General features: G+C 53.8%; 2 protein-coding genes across 2 annotated transcripts; one reads left to right on the plus strand and one right to left on the minus strand.

The window, feature by feature from the left end:
• The first annotated feature begins 1,244 nt into the window (after positions 1-1,244).
• Positions 1,245-7,663, plus strand: LOC136731653 (hyaluronidase-2). Its single transcript, XM_066697699.1, has 5 exons — positions 1,245-1,359; positions 3,891-4,497; positions 4,871-5,281; positions 5,923-6,012; positions 6,319-7,663. Exons 1-5 carry the CDS (start codon positions 1,340-1,342, stop codon positions 6,709-6,711), a joined length of 1,521 nt encoding a protein of 506 aa, XP_066553796.1. The 5' UTR covers positions 1,245-1,339; the 3' UTR covers positions 6,712-7,663.
• Positions 7,664-8,234: 571 nt separating this feature from the next.
• On the minus strand, positions 8,235-15,935 carry LOC136747254 (hyaluronidase-1). The gene is made up of 5 exons (XM_066700199.1): positions 15,766-15,935; positions 11,083-11,671; positions 10,454-10,846; positions 9,547-9,636; positions 8,235-9,418 (listed from the first exon to the last, which is right to left on the minus strand). The coding sequence occupies exons 2-5, from the start codon at positions 11,605-11,607 to the stop codon at positions 8,879-8,881; spliced, it is 1,548 nt and encodes a 515-aa protein (XP_066556296.1). The 5' UTR covers positions 11,608-11,671; positions 15,766-15,935; the 3' UTR covers positions 8,235-8,878.
• Positions 15,936-16,318: the final 383 nt, after the last annotated feature.

Below are 16,318 nucleotides of genomic sequence, written 5' to 3' on the forward strand. Positions count from 1 at the left end.
GTACTCCCGTGTGGGTGCGAGGCCAGCCTGTGGCCGCTCTCCCCGTCGCTGACCGCTCCTGTGGTCAGTTCTGTCCCTCCCACAGCTGTAGCGAAGGGGTCACAGCGGCCTTTTACGGTCCAGGTAAAATCACACTGATTCATTTCTACGATCACAGCCCTAAACACCTGCCTTCATCAGCTCAGTGGAACAATGGAGACTGATCTGCAGCCATGAGACAGAGGATTGTGTCTCAATGAATGTGTTGCTATAGAGTCTGCTCACAATGCAAGCCTGGCTAGAGTGGAGAGAGAGAGAGAGAGAGAGAGAGAGACAGAGGAGAGGAGACAGAGAGAGTGGAGAGGAGAGGAGAGAGAGGGGGCAGATAGGGGAGTGATAGAGAGAGCTGTGAGTGTGAGTGAGAGTGTGTGCCTGTGATGTGATGGGAAGAATGACAGCACTACAAATCTCTGACGTGTGGCCCTCTCTGTGACACAGACAGGAGGCCCCCTGTGTCTCTGGGGTTTTTCCTGAGCTGCAGATCCCCCCGCAGCCTCAGCTGTCTGAGATGGAGAAAACAGCCCCAGTAACTATATTTAGGGCTGGGAAGACGCCCAGCTGCTCAGAATAGACAGCTTGGATCAGTTATGCAAAATAATTCCAGTTTTGGATCCTCTCTCGGTTCACAGTGACATGTGGCCCTTCTGCTGGTAAGTGCAGGCGAGGTCGGCGCCCCGGTGATTAAGTGCTGCAGGAACTGAGGTATCCAGGAGAAGCAGTGTCCTTCTTTGCCATGCGGGACAGAAAGTGTGTTCTTGTTTGCTGGTTGTGATGTTGAAGTGCACAATCTCCAGGCTGGGAGAGACCGAGGGAGTGCCTGGAAGACAAAGCAAGTGAGAGAGAAACTGAGAGAGACAGCTGGAGAGAGCAAGAGAGATGGAGAGATAGAGAGAAGGAGTGATAGCTGGCACATGGGGGGAGAGTGGTGAGGGGAGGAGCTCCACAGGGTAGTAGCCTGATCCCCACAAACATATGGGCATGGAGTGTACCATTCCTGGCACAGGGGAGAGAGCCAGGTGCACCCCGCCTGCCTGCCAGCCTCCAGTGGGCTGGTCTGGACCGCCGGCCCAGTGTAGGGACCCCACCTCAGAGCGCCCAGACTGCTCCTCCGGCAAGAGTGAGCAGCACAGGGAGAGAGCAAGGGAGGGAGCAAGAGAGGGAGGCTGGGTGGGTGGGAGTGACGGTGGGGAGGTGGTGGGGGTGGAACGGTAGCAGCCTGACTCACTGAACCTTAACCTGATATTATGTGACAAGAGCACAGCAGTGACTTGTGTTGTGTGACGGGGGGGCTGGACCAGCCATGGCTGCTGCTCTGTGCCGGTGAGTCTCTGTCTTTTCTGGAGTGGGGGTGTGCTGTGTGCTGTATACTGTGCTCTGTGTTCTGTGCTCTGTGTTCTGTGTTCTGTGTTCTGTGCTCTGTGTTCTGTGTTCTGTGTTCTGTGTTCTGTGTTCTGTGTTCTGTGCTGGTTTTCTGGACACCTGTCAGTCTCTCTCAGGGACCCCAGGAGAGAGACAGTCAGTGAGTCAGTCTGTGGAGCCGGTAGCTGGAGTGTAGGTGTCTGTCTGACATGCACAAAGACGGGCAGACAGAGCTTCCTTTGTGAGCAGGGGGTGGGGGGTGCGCAGGTAACCAGAGCGCACCTGAGTTCGGCTTCCCTCGTGTGTTATACTGGGCATCTCTCATTCTCTCCTGTGTGTGGTTTATTTCATAAAGTACATTTTCTTTGTACATGAAATGGTCTGTACCGTGTCGTGTGGTGCTGTGGTGCTGTAGTGTGCTGTGCTGTGCTGCGCTGTACTCACCGTAGGTTATTGTGCTTTGTGCTCAGAGTGATCAGGGGTGTCTAACAGGGCGAGTCCAGTCGCTCCTCGCAGAGACACTGCCTTATGGAGGCTGCGGAGGGCCGGCTGTGGGGGGCTCTGGGTTGTGGTAGCTGGGCCGGTGTTTCCAGCCTGTGTCCCTGAGCTCCACAACCCCCGCAGTGTCTCAGAGTCTCTCTGGACCGAACACCAGGAGACACTCCTCACTCCAGGAGCAGGGAGGCTACCCTGGTGTTGTCTCTCTCGGTGCCGGAGCAGCCGTGCCCCAGCCAGCGCTGCCGGTGTGCTGTGAACCCCCGGTCCCGGTGTGTGAGCGCAGGTCTGCATGGCTGTAATTGCCTTTATGACAAGTTTTTCAGCTTCCTAAAAGGGAAACAGATGGAAACTGGAAGTACGTTCACTGGAGCCATGTAGCTACAATGATGTTCTCTTTTCTCCGTGTATTTTTTAAATGTTATTGTAGTTTTTTCCTAATTGCGCGGCCGCTCAGCTGCTCTGCCAGGGAACCCCATTAACAGAAGCTGAGAGATGAGAGCAGCCAGGGGACCAGATTGAGAGGGGTCTGTCTGCGGCGCCCCCCCAGGGACGCTGCTCAAGGGCATCAGATGACAAAACACTGCCCCCCCTTCAGCTGAATGAATCTTAATGCTTCTCCAGCTCTCAGTATAAGTAAAACACCTGCTCCCCTGGAGGCTGACAGCTATAACCCACCCCCACACCCACACCCCCAGGGCTATTCTCTTAAACATGATCCCCCACCCCCCCGACACAGCGGCTGCCACAGCTGGCCATGCCCACTTCACTGCCCCCCAATCTGTGCCTGGTTGTTAAGGGTTAAAGTGGACCTGCGTGTTACAACACAACACTGATGAATATTTCAGGCGCAGAGGAGCTTTAATAAAACATCACTGTTGCGAAAGAGCAAATCTATTCTGAGGTTCTGTGATCTCCAGTCAGAGGGACGCAGCTCTGGACCCGGGGGACACTTTATATTGTAAAGCACCATTCTTAATATATGAATGTTTTTACTTTTTCCATCACAGAGTGCATTTCATAATCTATTGTGAGTTTAATGCCACTGGGGGGGTTGCCCCGGGCCCATCCTGCCCCTCTCTCTCGGGTTCATCCCTGCAGGTTCATCAGCATCTGATGGTGAGGGGCTGCTCTCCGGCCCAGTGGGTTCAGCTGCTGCGGCACCAGGCTGGGCTGGGCGGCACCAGGCACTGGGTCAGCTCTGTGGGTCTTTACTGATGGATGGGCTGCACCTACACACAGCACGCCTGTCCCCTGGGGCATCTGCACAGCCAGACTGAACGCACACACACACACTCAGACAGAGACTGAAAACACACACACACACAGACTGAACACACAGACTGAACACACACTCACACACTCACAGACTGAATACACAAAATCAGACTGAACAGACAGACTGAAAACACACACACACATACACAGTGAACACAGACACAGACACAGACACAGACACACACACACTGAACACACACACACACATTTGATAGACTGCATTGTGTGTGTCAGTCTGGAGGGGGTGGGGAACCCTTTCTATTGATAGAGCCGTTGGACTAGGCTCCAGTTACTCCTGTGGGAGCGGAGGGGATGGGGGGCTCAGTTTCCACCCAGAGGTCAGGAGTCCAGGGGCACAGTGACGCCGGGGACACAAACACATTCATCTTCATAAGCTGCTCAGCGCCTGGGTCAGATACCGGTCTTCAGTACGGGGACGAGAGTCACTCTCTTCAACAGACACACAGCCCCCCACACCACGCTCTCGCAGAATCCCCCCTCGCCAGGGCCGCTGGTGTGGGAGTGTGTGTGTGTGAAGGCGTCTCTGTCCATGTCTGTGTCCGTGTGTCTGCATCTGTATGCGTGTGTGTGCGTCTCTGTGTTACTGAGACGCTCCCAGAGTTCTTTGTCACTGAGAGAGAGAGAGAGAGAGAGAGAGAATGAGAGAGAGGGTTTGTGCAGCCCTGCAGTCCCTCACTGCCTCTAACTGCCCCCCGCAGAGTCAATGCTAAGCTGTGGGCTGAAGAGGAGGCTGAAGAGGAAGAGGAGGAGGAGGAGGAGAGACAGGTGGCCAGGTCTCCCATCTCTCCGCTGGGCTGTGCCGTGTCCCGCTGTGCTGCCCTGCTCCTCGCCCAGGTGCTGCAGGTGGTGCTGTGCCAGGGTGCCAAGCAGGCGGTGCCCCCTGTGCTGCCCGGGGAGCCCTTCCTGGTGTACTGGAATGCGCCCACCCAACAGTGCCACATCCGGCATGGGGCGCCTCTCCCCCTGCGTGGGTACGGCATTGTGGCCAACCCCGATCAGGCCTTCTCTGGCAATCGCCTCACCATCTTCTACCTGGACCAGCTGGGCCTGTACCCCTACTACAACCGCGGCGGGCAGCCGGTGAACGGTGGGTGCCCCCAGAATGCCAGCCTGCGGGCACACAGTGAGAAGATGATCGGCGATGTGCAGCGCGCCCTGCCCTGGCCCAGCTTCTCCGGCCTGGCCGTGGTGGACTGGGAGGAGTGGCGGCCACAGTGGGAGCGCAACTGGGCCAGCAAGGACGTGTACCAGCGCAAGTCCCGGGAGCTTGTCCACGCGCTGCACCCGCACTGGCCCCCTGGCAAGGTGAGCTGCCACCCCAGTGCCCGCTGATAGCTCCGGTACAGAACCCTCTGTGTGACTGTGTCTCTGCGTGTGACTGTCTCTCTGTGTGACTGTCTCTGTTTCTGTCTGTCTGTCTCTGCCTTCCTGTCTGTATGTCAGTGTTTTTGTCTGCTCCTCTGTCTGTGTCCATCTGTCTACAACAAACCTTATTGAGCCCCCGTCTCTGTCTTCTCTTCTCATCTGCTTTTGTTGTGTCTCTGTGTCTTCACCCCATTTAATAGTCCTCAATTTCTCTCTCCCTCTCTCCCCATCACTCTCCCTCCCCCTCTCTTTCTCCCTCCCTCTTCCTATCCCTGTCCCTCTCTCCATCTCTCTCTCTCCCTCTCTCTGTAAGGTGGAGAAACAGGCCATCTGGGAGTTTGACTCATCGGCACAGCAGTTCCTTGTGGAGACACTGCGTCAGGGCCGGCGCCTGCGCCCGGCGGGGCTGTGGGGCCTGTACCTGTTCCCCGACTGCTACAACCACGAGTACCAGCGCGGCCTGCACAACTACACTGGCCACTGTCCCCCTCTGGAGCTGCGGCGCAACGACGCCCTGGGCTGGCTGTTCGCGGAGAGCAAGGCGCTGTACCCCTCGGTGTACCTGGTGGAGGCGCTGCGCTCCTCGCCCCAGGGCCGGCTGTTTGTGCGGGCACGGGTCCAAGAGGCCCTGAGGGTGGCGGACTCCACTGAGTCGCCCACTGCGCTGCCCGTCTTCGTCTACAGCCGCCCCTTCTACGCCTACTCCCTGACGCCCCTGACACTGGTGAGTGGAGGACAGGCTGGAGGGCTGGGGATACCGCTGGATAAGATCAGAGTCTGTTCTGTTAGCTTTTGCACGTCAGTAATTAATGCGGAATCGCACTGGGAGCTGATACTACGATTGCTAATTGACAGGAAGTGGGGATGTGTTAAACAGGATGTGTTCAAGTAATATGAAACATCCATTTACCTTTTTATAGTGTCCAAAACATTTGTGACAGAGGTAGGTGGAAATGCACGATATTTTCAAAGGAATAGCAAACTATAAACGAGTTGACAAAAAACAGCGTCCGCTGATCGCATAGATTTTGTTATTCCTACTGTTAGTGGCAGGACCGTGTGTCTGAGCTCAGTGCTCTCTTCTAGTGGCTCACAGTGAACACAGCAGGACACATCCGTTCACATGAACACCTGTACTGTAGCAGTGTGTGTATGTCGTCCATATTAATGTATATGAGTGGTTGAAACATCTCAAAGGTCACTATAATGACTGAGTAATGGCAGCAGTGGGGCTGTGGCCCGGCTCGGGGCTCCGGTGCTGCCAGCGCTCCACACTGTCCCTGTTCACCTTGCTGAGACTCTGTGACCTGTTGCCGGTGTTGCCGTGAGGTCAGAGGGCTCAGTGTGTCTGTCTGGCTGTTTCAGATGGATCTGGTGTCCAGTATTGGTGAGAGTGCAGCGCTGGGGGCCAGTGGAGTGGTGCTGTGGGGCGGCATGGACTATTCCAGTACCCGGGTAAGAGGGCACGATGCCCTGGGCAACAGGCAACGACTCACAGACACACACACACACGCACTCTCATGGTCTCACACACACTCACACATGCACTTACACTCTCATACACACAGACACACTCTCACATGCTCACAGACATATATGTAATGTGCAGTGTTCTGTGTGTGTATGTATGTATGTGCAGTGTGCTCTGTGTCTGTGCAGTGTGCATAGTGTGTGTGTCAGCATGTGTGTGTTCAGTGTGTATATGTGTGTATTGGTGTGCTCTGCCCCCATGACCCTCTGACTCTCTGTCTCCCCTCACAGTCCGCCTGCCTGGAACTCGGCCGTTACCTGGAGCTCACTCTGGGTCCCTACGTGGCCAACGTCACCACGGCGGCTCGCCTGTGTAGCCAGCAGCTGTGCAGCAGCAGGGGGCGCTGTGTGCGCCGGGACCCCGAGGCCGACGCCTTCCTGCACCTCGATAGCCAGAGCTTCTCCATCGCGGTGCAGCCAGGGGGGGGGCGGGTCTCGGTGCGTGGGGAGCTCAGCCGGGCTGCCAGGGCAACGATGCGCAGCGCCTTCCAGTGCCAGTGCTACCAGGGCTGGGCTGGGGACAAATGCAAGAGCCTGGCGCACAGACCCAAGCCCGGCAGCACCCTCCTCTTCCTCCTCCTCCTCCTCGCTGACCTGAGCACCCTGTGGTCTCTCCCAATCTGAGGGGGGTGCGGATGCCAGGGCACAGCGCCCCCTGCTGCCCAGATCAGGAGACAGAAGAAGCTGCACACCTGTGAGACTCTCTTGAGGGGAGAGGGGTGGCTTGTGTTGCTGGCTGGGGACTCGGGGACTCAGGTATTCAGAGACACAGGGACACTGACAGCTGGTCAGAGACTCGTAGGTCTGCACAGAGGTTTACAATATCAATGCACTGTGATATGAATTCAAAGCTATGCTGAGGATTTTATAGCAAAGACACTTAAATGAGAAACATGATGACAGTTTGTCATCGTATGCAGCACTGCCACCCAAACACACTGTACCAAAGACCAGACCTGTATCCTGCAGCATGTGTCAGTGTGGCGCCGGGTCCGGCACTGAACGCACTTTAGCAACTCGGGCACATGCGACCTGAACCACAGACAGCACTACCTCCTGCCTCCTCCTTTCTCAGGCTGAAACATACTAACGCACTGCCCCACGCACTGCCCAACACACTGCCCAATGCACTGCCCAAAACACTGCCCAACACACTGCCCAACACACTGCCCAACGCACTGCCCAACGCACTGCCCAACATGCTGTACCACGCACTGCCCAACGCACTGCCCAACACACTGCCCAACGCACTGCCCTCCAGCTACACTGTGGCCCCGCTGCTGCAGTGCACAGACCCTGCGGTGAGGGCTGCCCCTTGGCTCAGTCTTGGGCAGTCGTTCATGATGAATATCCAGGCAGGGTTACAGTTAAAGTAGTGGAGTGAGTGGTGAGTGCGGAGGTGTGGAGCGCAGGGCTGTGGAAACTCCAGGAGACCTTCCAGACAGTTGAGAGGAGCCCCAGTGCAGCCCCAGCCACGGGCTGAGGTTTGTTTTTTTCCTAGCATTGATTTGTTGTTTTCGCTGAGATGTAGTTGTCTTCTAATCAGTGTTGTACAAATAAACGGTGTCGGCCGTCACACTGGCTGTGTTCACTTCGAGGGCTGCTCTCCGGGGGGGGGGGGGTGTTCTTTCCTGCTGCTGTTAATTGCTCCCGATATAGCAGCCGAACCAGATATATCCCAGGAGGATTTCCAGATTTCCTCTGGCCAGCCTTAGACACAACAAGCACTGCATATCATTCCCGAAGAAGCTCCTAGGACCCCCTGTCTCTGAGGGAGTGGAACCCCACCTGTTCACAGGGTCCACACAACCCGGTTAAAGAATTAACACCCACTGTGTGTGTGTGTGTGTGTGTGTGTGTGTGAGTGAGAGAAACAATGTGTGTGTGAGAGAGACAGAGAATTAATCTCTGTGTGTCTGTGTGTGTGTGTGAGTGAGAAAAACAATGTGTGTGTGAGAGAGACAGAAAATTAATCTCTGTGTGTTTGTTTGTCTGTGTGTGTGCGTGTGCGTGTACGTTTGTGTGCTGATCACACACTGGGGGCTTTTCCAGTAAAACTGCAGTGAAGCTCAGCCCCCGCTGGCTGTGGGGATCTGTGCCCCGACTGACGTGTTCATAAATCAATGGATTATACAGGAACACACATCGACATTTATTGTAAACTTTATTATTCAGTGTCTGTACAATAATCATACAAAATGATCACCGGTATGTACAGTGTCGACTGAGTAGAGTGAGTGTATCGCAGAGTGAGTCTTTATTGTGCTCTAGGTGTATTCACTGGTCCCGTGACTGCAATGTGAATATCTATAATTAGAAATATATACCCCCCCTCCCCGAGGATAACAGCCGAGAGGAGGGGCTCTGCATTCACCAACGCTTATTGCAGAGTCTGTGTCCGTGCAGGATAAATTTAGCCCTTTTCTGTTCCTCTTTTTCTTGCTTTTATCCACCCCCCCCAGCCCTGTCTTCTGACATGTACAAATCAAACAAACACCCACAGTACAGTATAGGCAAGCACAGCAAAGCATTGCTGAGAAACCAAAAAAATACAGTACAAAAGAAAATAAAAAAGGGAAATCAAATAAACGAAAAAGAGAAACAATACTTCGCACTGAAGGGTGGGGTACGGGGGCCGTGTCAGTGCGTCCCGTTCACTGGGACAGAAATAGGGTGGGGGGCGGGTGTTGCTCCCGGTGTGGTGCTGGTAGTGCCAGACTCCTGGGCCTCTGAGGGTGTGCGGACGCTGTGAGCCGGGAGACGTGCCGAGCTGGGCCGAGGGACAGGGGTGTCAGCTTAGTCCGCAGGCGGGTAGGCAGGCCAGGACCCCGAGCAGCAGCAGCAGGGGCCTGCCGCAGAGCAGACAGGGGGCGCCGTGGTTCAGCGTGGGGCTCCCGGTCAGTGTGGGGCTTGAGGTCAGGGTGGGGCTCAAGATCAGGGTGGGGCTCCCGGTCAGCATAGGGCTCTCTGTCAGCAGGGGCTTCTTCTCAGATTTCCTGCTGACCCCTGACCCCACAGACACCTGGTCAGCAGCCGTGCCCTCCAGGGCCTCGTACCACTGGCAGTGGAATTGGCGGCGCCAGGCCTCCAGGTCGCCGTGCTGCAGCTCGCCCAGCGCCAGCAGGCTGTCCTGGGTGCCGTTGGGGTCGGGCGAGAGCCGGAAGCTGCCCGCAGGCAGGTGCAGGTAGGCGGGCTCCTCGGGGTTCTTGCGCACGCACCGGCCACGCCCCCGGCACAGCCCCTCTGCGCACAGCTGTGCCGCCACTGTCACGTTCACCGCGTATGGGCCCAGCACCCCCCGCACAAAGTCTGCCAGCTCCCAGCAGCCTCTCTGCCAACGAAAACACCAGGGATGGGTCAGGGGGGTCAGGAGATGGAATGATGGATAGATGGATGCAGAGATAGATGGATGGATGGAGACAGAGTGATGGATGAAGGGATGAACACTGGGATGGTTACCTGGGTCTTGGTGGAGAAGAACTTCTCCCAGATGATGATGCCAGCGGCCCCCATGGCAGCACTCTCCCCGACGGTGCTGATCAGATCCGCCTGCGGGACAGACAGGCTGGGGGTCAGACACAGTGGGACAGTAGACACTGCGTTGCTCGCTCTCTCTTCACAGCACACAGCACGGGTACCCATCTGGTTAAACAGTGCGTGACGTAGAAAGTGCCAAGACACCCAAAGTAAGTTAGCTGTGTTGAAGTGAAGCTCAGCCCCCCCCAGCGCACCCACGCCCACCCTTCGTCCCCCCGCCCCTCTGTCTGGCCGTGCCTTTGCTTTATGACACAGAGTCTTAACACGGCGCCAGAGATTCTGTCAGGGCTGCCGCCGCCCATGCACGGGGAGATACTATCTGGCAGTGAGTCACAAACCCCATTAATCTATCACTCTCCTGGCTGACAGGAGCTCTGTGCCTCCGCTCTCGCCCGAGATGGAACAGCAAGTTAAACCCTGAAAAGCCGACGGCTGTTTAAAATGGATGACTGTGTGGAGGGGGGCGGCAGAAGGTTCAGGTTTTTCGGTAAACAGAAATCTGAAGTTCAGAGATTTTCTGTAAAACGATTTTCTCTTATCAGGCCCTGAGTTCTCCACAGCTGCAATACTGGTGTGGTGATGCCACCAGCCATTGAGATCAGGGCCTTTCACTCCCCGCCACTGAAAACAATCACGGTGACAGAATCACTGCAGCCTGGGATCGGACACGTAGCACTGTGATCCTTGTTGATACCTCTTCATGAGGATACATTCACTCTCCTGCAGGGAAACAAGCTGCCACATGAATAAATTATCAGCCCAAGGAATAAATAATTGAAGTCACAATCGGTTGTATAGTTATGGCACTGCCCTGCCGGCTGACGCTCACCTCGGACAGGAAGGTGTTGGTGGAGGAGTAGACGCTCTTGACCAATGGGAAAACGGGGAGGTCGTAGGCGGTCCCAGCCAGGGCTGCCACTCGTAGCGCTTCTCGGATCTGATTGGAGGAGTAGAGACGCGCCCCCTGGGTGCCACCCACCAGCTTGTCCAGTGACAGGGAGGGGTACAGTGCCGCCGACTTCTTCCATAGCCACAGCATCTCATCGTTCAGCGCCATCTCCGCCGCCGGGCAGCAGCCACTGTAGTTGGCCAGGCGCTGTCCAGGGCCGGAGTTGTAGCAGTCGGGGTATGGAGAGAAGCCCCAGAGGGCTTGTGGCCGCAGGTTGCGGGCTTCCTGCAGCGTCTCCAGCAGCACGGCCTGGGCGGCAGCCTCGAAGTCCACCTGCAGAGCGGCACCGGGACACGAGACACAGTGAGGGTGAGCACAAGCCACGCACCCCCCCCCAGCCCAGCAACTACACAAACTGTGACTGGCTGTAATTGAGCTATGATTATAGCTATAACTAAGCCATGAATGTGACTGTGGTTATAACTGAGCTATGATTGTGGTTATAACTGAGCTATGTGGGGACAGGGGACAGTTATCAGATGGAGGGGAGATCAGAGCTGGATGTTCACCTGTGCCCACTTGTCCAGCTCGGCGGGTGTCCAGTCGGGGAAGAACTGCCGAAGCAGCTGGCGCGACTGCTGCTGGTAGATCTCCCTCTTGCCGCGGTTCCGGCTCCACTGCGGCGCCCACTCCTCCCAGTGGATGGCGGCCAGGCCAGCGTAGTCCGGGGGGGGCAGGGCGGCCGTCACGTCGGCCTCGATCTTCAGCAGGTGCATGTCCAGGCTGCTGTGCTGGGGCAGCCCCCCTGCCACGGGCTGGTCCTGGAGGTCGTAGTAGGGGTACAGCCCCAGAGTGTCTGGGTAGAAAATGGCAAACTTCTGTGTGGCGCCCCCCCCCTTCACCACCATGCCGAAGGCGCTGGGGTCCGGGCGACCCTCGCACAGGGTGTCAGGGATCCCCCAGAGCATCAGGAAGGGCTGTCCGGGCAGCAGGGGGGGGTGCGCGGGCTGCAGACCTCCCACCAGGGAGCGAAGGACCCCCCCCAGGGTCAGCAGGAGGAGGGCTCTCAGGGGCCCCCGCTCTTTTGCAGCCATGCTCCTCACAGCAGCAGCTCGGAGTCGGAGTCAGGGCACAAGCTGCCCGCACCGCAGCATCACTCTGCAGACACACGGGCAGGCACGGACTTCAGTGTGTAGGTATTTAATTTAATTTAATGTGATGTAATTTAATGTAATTTAATTGATTGACAGGTTGGGAACTTGGTGTGTTCCCCCAGCTGTGTGGCTCACAGGGGAGCTGAGGAACTGGGGGTCTGCTGCTCCCACAATGCCCTGCTGGGACTGAGCTGGATACTGAACAGGTGTGTGTGGGGAACACAAAGCCTGCTAAACACTTATTGTGTCACACTATTATTATTATTATTAATGAATGAAGGAGATTCCTGCTGTCTCTAAATAGCTATTTGCCCTCAGCCAAGGGAACAGGCTGAGCGTAATAATAATAATAATGATAATAATTATTATTATAGTCTGTTCCAGTAATCACTAACTTCTCCCACAGCTTTTGTGCTTCATAGTAATATTTATTCAATACATTTTGCACAGCGATTCTATATCATAAGAAAGTTAACAAACGAGAGGAGGCCATTTGACCCATTGAGCTCGTTTGGTATTACTCACTGTCTCACATACACACAGATACATGCACACACTCACTCACTCACACACACACACACACACACTCACACTCACACACACACACACACACTCACTCACACACTCACACTCACACTCACACACACACTCACACTCACACACACTCACACTCACACTCACACTCACACACACACTCACACACACACACACTCACACACACACTCACACTCACACTCACACACACACACACACTCACTCTCACACTCACACACACTCACACTCACACACACTCACACTCACACACACACATACACACACAGACATTGGCTGTGTTCTGATTCACAACAATGCACCCTACAAAGGGCATCTCCAAACGTGGGAGCTGGCAGCGGTGTTTTTCCGGGGGGGGATTTGTCGACGCGGGGAGATGAGTGTCAGAGTGAGATGAGTGCTGAGGCGTGAGACCTGTGTGTGAGACTTGAGGTGTGGTATGAAATAGATATTATGTAAAACCAAGGGGGAAAAAAAAACATGGTAAAAACATACTAAAGTGTATAGTGTGCCATGTTAAAGAAATGGCAAAGATTCCTGTCAAAGCCACAGCTTATTTTATCACTAAAACTGTAAAAATGATATTAGTAGTAGTCCCTCTTAATTAATAATGAACGTGAATTAATTTAATTACAAAAATGTATAATCAATATTTCCCTGCCTCTGACTGTGTGAGGCTGCCATGATCGTGGTAGGTTTGGTAAACGTGAGCCTATTTTATAGTAGCAAATTCACTCAGGCTGAAATAGACTTTCCCACCTGACCCATGCACGACGGACCGCATCCACCCGAGAGATCTGCGAGTAACCTCTTCTTCACGTAAGTACGAAACTTCTTGACAGCTAAACGTGAAGGATTTCGTTTGTTGCTAACAGTCACCTGTTACATGTTGACTGTATGAGCATGCCAGCAGTGCATCCTGTTTGATTAGCAGCTAGCTATTACAACCTAGAAACAATAGCTTTGATTCACAATCAGGGTTGGGACTGCTGTGAATGAGTCAATTACACTTATAGTAAAATTGATAAAAGCAGCATTTGGTGATTTTTGAGGTATTACAAATAAATGACAAATGTAGGTAGCTAAGCACTTTATGTTTACATGTTTTGTATGTATCATGTAGCTTGATCTGTAAGCCATACTGCCTAACCGCCACGCAATTCGTCATTTCGAACTTAAAAAACACGCAATTCTTAAATGGCTATGATGTGTATGACGTCACAATCACAAGGGAACTATCCGATCTAGACAAAGCCAAGGCGAAATCGCCACGATACATCTTTGTCCCGTCCTGGCTGCCCACCACACTTGAAAAGTTCTGGACCCGCCCCGGTGTTCCGCTCACAGCGCCGGGACGGACCTGCGACACCGCGGCGCTGTCCAGCACCCCCCTAACAGCGCGGGGGTCCGGCAAGCAAGCAAACAGAGGCACCTTTCCTCCTGAAGAGGCAGCCGTATGTATTAAACCTGTAGCCTCGCAAGAGCTCAATTAAGCCAACGAAAGTAAATTAAACCTTTATATTTCTAAGTGTTTTGAACTCATAGCCACGATGATTGTGTGCCTGCTGTCACACTGCAGGTTAGTTCAGTGTTTGATGCGCCTCTGTGTCGCTGATTCTCTGCTCTTAGGTAAGTACCCACTGCGGCTTGTTATATTTGAAACAGAATTGAAATTATCCGAAGATACTTGACCTGCCAGTGATGTGCGCGGGGTATATTATTGGACGTGTTATTTTGTAAAGTTTGTAATAGCAGTAGCAGGAGTAGAGTTTAGCGTAGGAGTCGTGTGCATCTCGAATAGTGTGTAAAAGTTACTAAGCAGGTTAGTAGCTGTAGTGTAGCGTGTGTGTTCAGTTACTTTGATTATATGTATGTATTATTATTATTGATCATACAATGGAAAGCCCCATGCAAATTCGCACCCAATAAGGAAAAGACACCGTGTGACAGAAGGCGGCTTCAAGGTGTCATAAGGGAACAAGACATTTCCTAAGGGACTTCTGGCCAAATTTGACTCTGTGACACATTTGTCCCCTAGAAGACTGCAGTGTGGTGCACTGTGGTAAAATACAGCAAGGTGCAGTGTGGTGTAACATGGTACACACGTGGTGAAGTATAGTTCATACAGAGCTGTATACACAGCACTTGTTGCCTTACTCTGAGTGAATCTGCACAGATAGAGGTGTGAGCTGTAATGACATTTAAAATATATGTCTGTGTTCACATTTCTTCTTGAGCTGGAGTCTGTAGGTCTAGGATTTAATCTCAGGTCTCTGTTGAAGCCGGACCACGATCCCTGACACACTTCCATTCTGTATCAGCGGAGGGTTGGGGGTGCAGGGCTGGGTGCTGTGTCAGCACTGTGGTGCTGAGGGCCCGGTGGTGGGGCCACGTTCAAACACTCGCCCTTCCCCAGGCTCGTGCAGGCCATGCCGTCCCAGCTGAACTGTTTTTGTTTTGCTTTCGTGGTTCAGGGTGGAAAAGCAGGGCTGCTTGCTAAGGTAATTAAATGTCTCTTTAATTAGATTATTCTTTAGTGCTCTCCTAACAGACGCCCAATCCTTATTCTGTGACAAAATCCCCCTTTGTCTGCTGACTAATCCATTGATCCAGTACAGCGCTCACAGGCAGGCACTTTTCAACCGCAAGACATTGAACACAATAAGCTGTTCATTGTGATAGGTCTGTGTGTGTGTGTGTGGTGCGTGTGGTCGTGTTTGTGAACATTTCTACAGATATACTTTCCACCCTCCAAAAAAGTAAAACGAGGATTTAAGTCTCCTCCTCAGAGAAGTCCATCCACTGGCCGCACTGAAGTTTCCTCAGCTGAGGGACAGTATAATTTGCAGGCGGATCAGGATGGCAGCTAATACGGGTCATGAAACAGCAGGACAGGAATCCAGGACGTCTGAGAGAAGCAGTTTAGTGTGTCGACCCGCACAGCTGCTGACTCTCCCTGGGCCAGTTTTATTACCATTAGACACGAATGTCTGATTTACGTTCCACCTGTAATTGATGAAAATATCAACGTGTGTCCGTGCTAAAAGCAGATTTTATAGGTGTTGTTCTGAGAGTGTTTAAGCGCTGTCAATAATCTATGTACGTCCTGCTCTGAAGTGTTTGTGCTGAAGTTAGAAGAGGCTCGACTTGGGACACAATTCCTGCTTGGGATCCCAGCAGTACAGTGTGGCAGTTTTCCCACTCTGGGGCAGTCAGATTTTGTTTAACTTAATCTCCATTAATATTAACAACAACAACAAACGCAAAATTGTGTAAAGCAATGTAAATATCACAGATTGCGATAAAACTGCATTTCACACAACACAATGCTTGCAAACACAGAGACACAGAGACACAGATAGAGACACACAGAGACACACAGAGACACACAGAGAGAGACAGAGACACAGAGCGATACACAGAGAGAGGGAGACAGAGACAGAGAGGGACACAGAGACAGAGGGAGACAGTGAGACGGGGCAGGGCTGTGTGCAGCTACAACAGACTGAGAGGGTGGCTCGGGGGTCCAGAGAGGCTGGTTCTCACCTCGGGGCTGGAAGGTCCTGGTTGCGTCGGCACGGTGTCTCCGGGATGCAGGGCCCTCAGCGCCGGCGGTCCCAAGGCATAGAGCACAGGTGCACTAAAGCTGCTTCCACCTTTTGGGTAATCTGAGTGTGTAAGCAGGGTCAGCAGCGACCACAGCCATCACATGAGCGCCTCAGTAAGCTGGTTATCTTGTAATCCCTCCGCTGCAAGTTTCCACTGCGGCAAGCAGGTGTGTCTGCACTGCCCCCCCCAACCCCGGGACCACCCTGCCCAGGGGCCGCGCAGCCCAGCTGGGAGGGAGAGAGAGACGGGGGCCACAACTGGGTGGGCCCCCTCACCTGGTTGACAACAAACAGCAGATCCTGGAAGATCAATCCCGCCGCTCACCTGTCTCACAGCACAGCCCTGCCAGTCAGAACACCCCGGCACCGGACTGAGACTCGGCAGTCGATTCGTTACCGCTGTTGTTTTCTTATACATGTCTTTTGTACCTGTCACAAAGAACCGCGCTCAGGTCACCCTGTGGCTGCTGTCCACGTTTTACTGTGCTGCA

This window comes from Amia ocellicauda, chromosome 3 (genome assembly GCF_036373705.1).
Source record: "Amia ocellicauda isolate fAmiCal2 chromosome 3, fAmiCal2.hap1, whole genome shotgun sequence".
Classification (NCBI taxonomy): domain Eukaryota; kingdom Metazoa; phylum Chordata; class Actinopteri; order Amiiformes; family Amiidae; genus Amia; species Amia ocellicauda.

What these genes read in the sequence shown, in the direction of transcription:
- LOC136747254 (XM_066700199.1), bottom strand. Translation starts at nt 11,607, where the DNA reads ATGGCTGCAAAAGAGCGGGGGCCCCTGAGAGCCCTCCTCCTGCTGACC. An exon ending in CCAACACCTTCCTGTCCGAG is followed by an intron (nt 9,637 to 10,453) that starts GTGAGCGTCAGC and finishes TCTGTCCCGCAG; the next exon opens with GCGGATCTGATCAGCACCGT. An exon ending in TCTTCTCCACCAAGACCCAG is followed by an intron (nt 9,419 to 9,546) that starts GTAACCATCCCA and finishes TTTCGTTGGCAG; the next exon opens with AGAGGCTGCTGGGAGCTGGC.
- LOC136731653 (XM_066697699.1), top strand. Translation starts at nt 1,340, where the DNA reads ATGGCTGCTGCTCTGTGCCG. An exon ending in CGCACTGGCCCCCTGGCAAG is followed by an intron (nt 4,498 to 4,870) that starts GTGAGCTGCCAC and finishes TCTCTCTGTAAG; the next exon opens with GTGGAGAAACAGGCCATCTG. An exon ending in CCCTGACGCCCCTGACACTG is followed by an intron (nt 5,282 to 5,922) that starts GTGAGTGGAGGA and finishes TGGCTGTTTCAG; the next exon opens with ATGGATCTGGTGTCCAGTAT.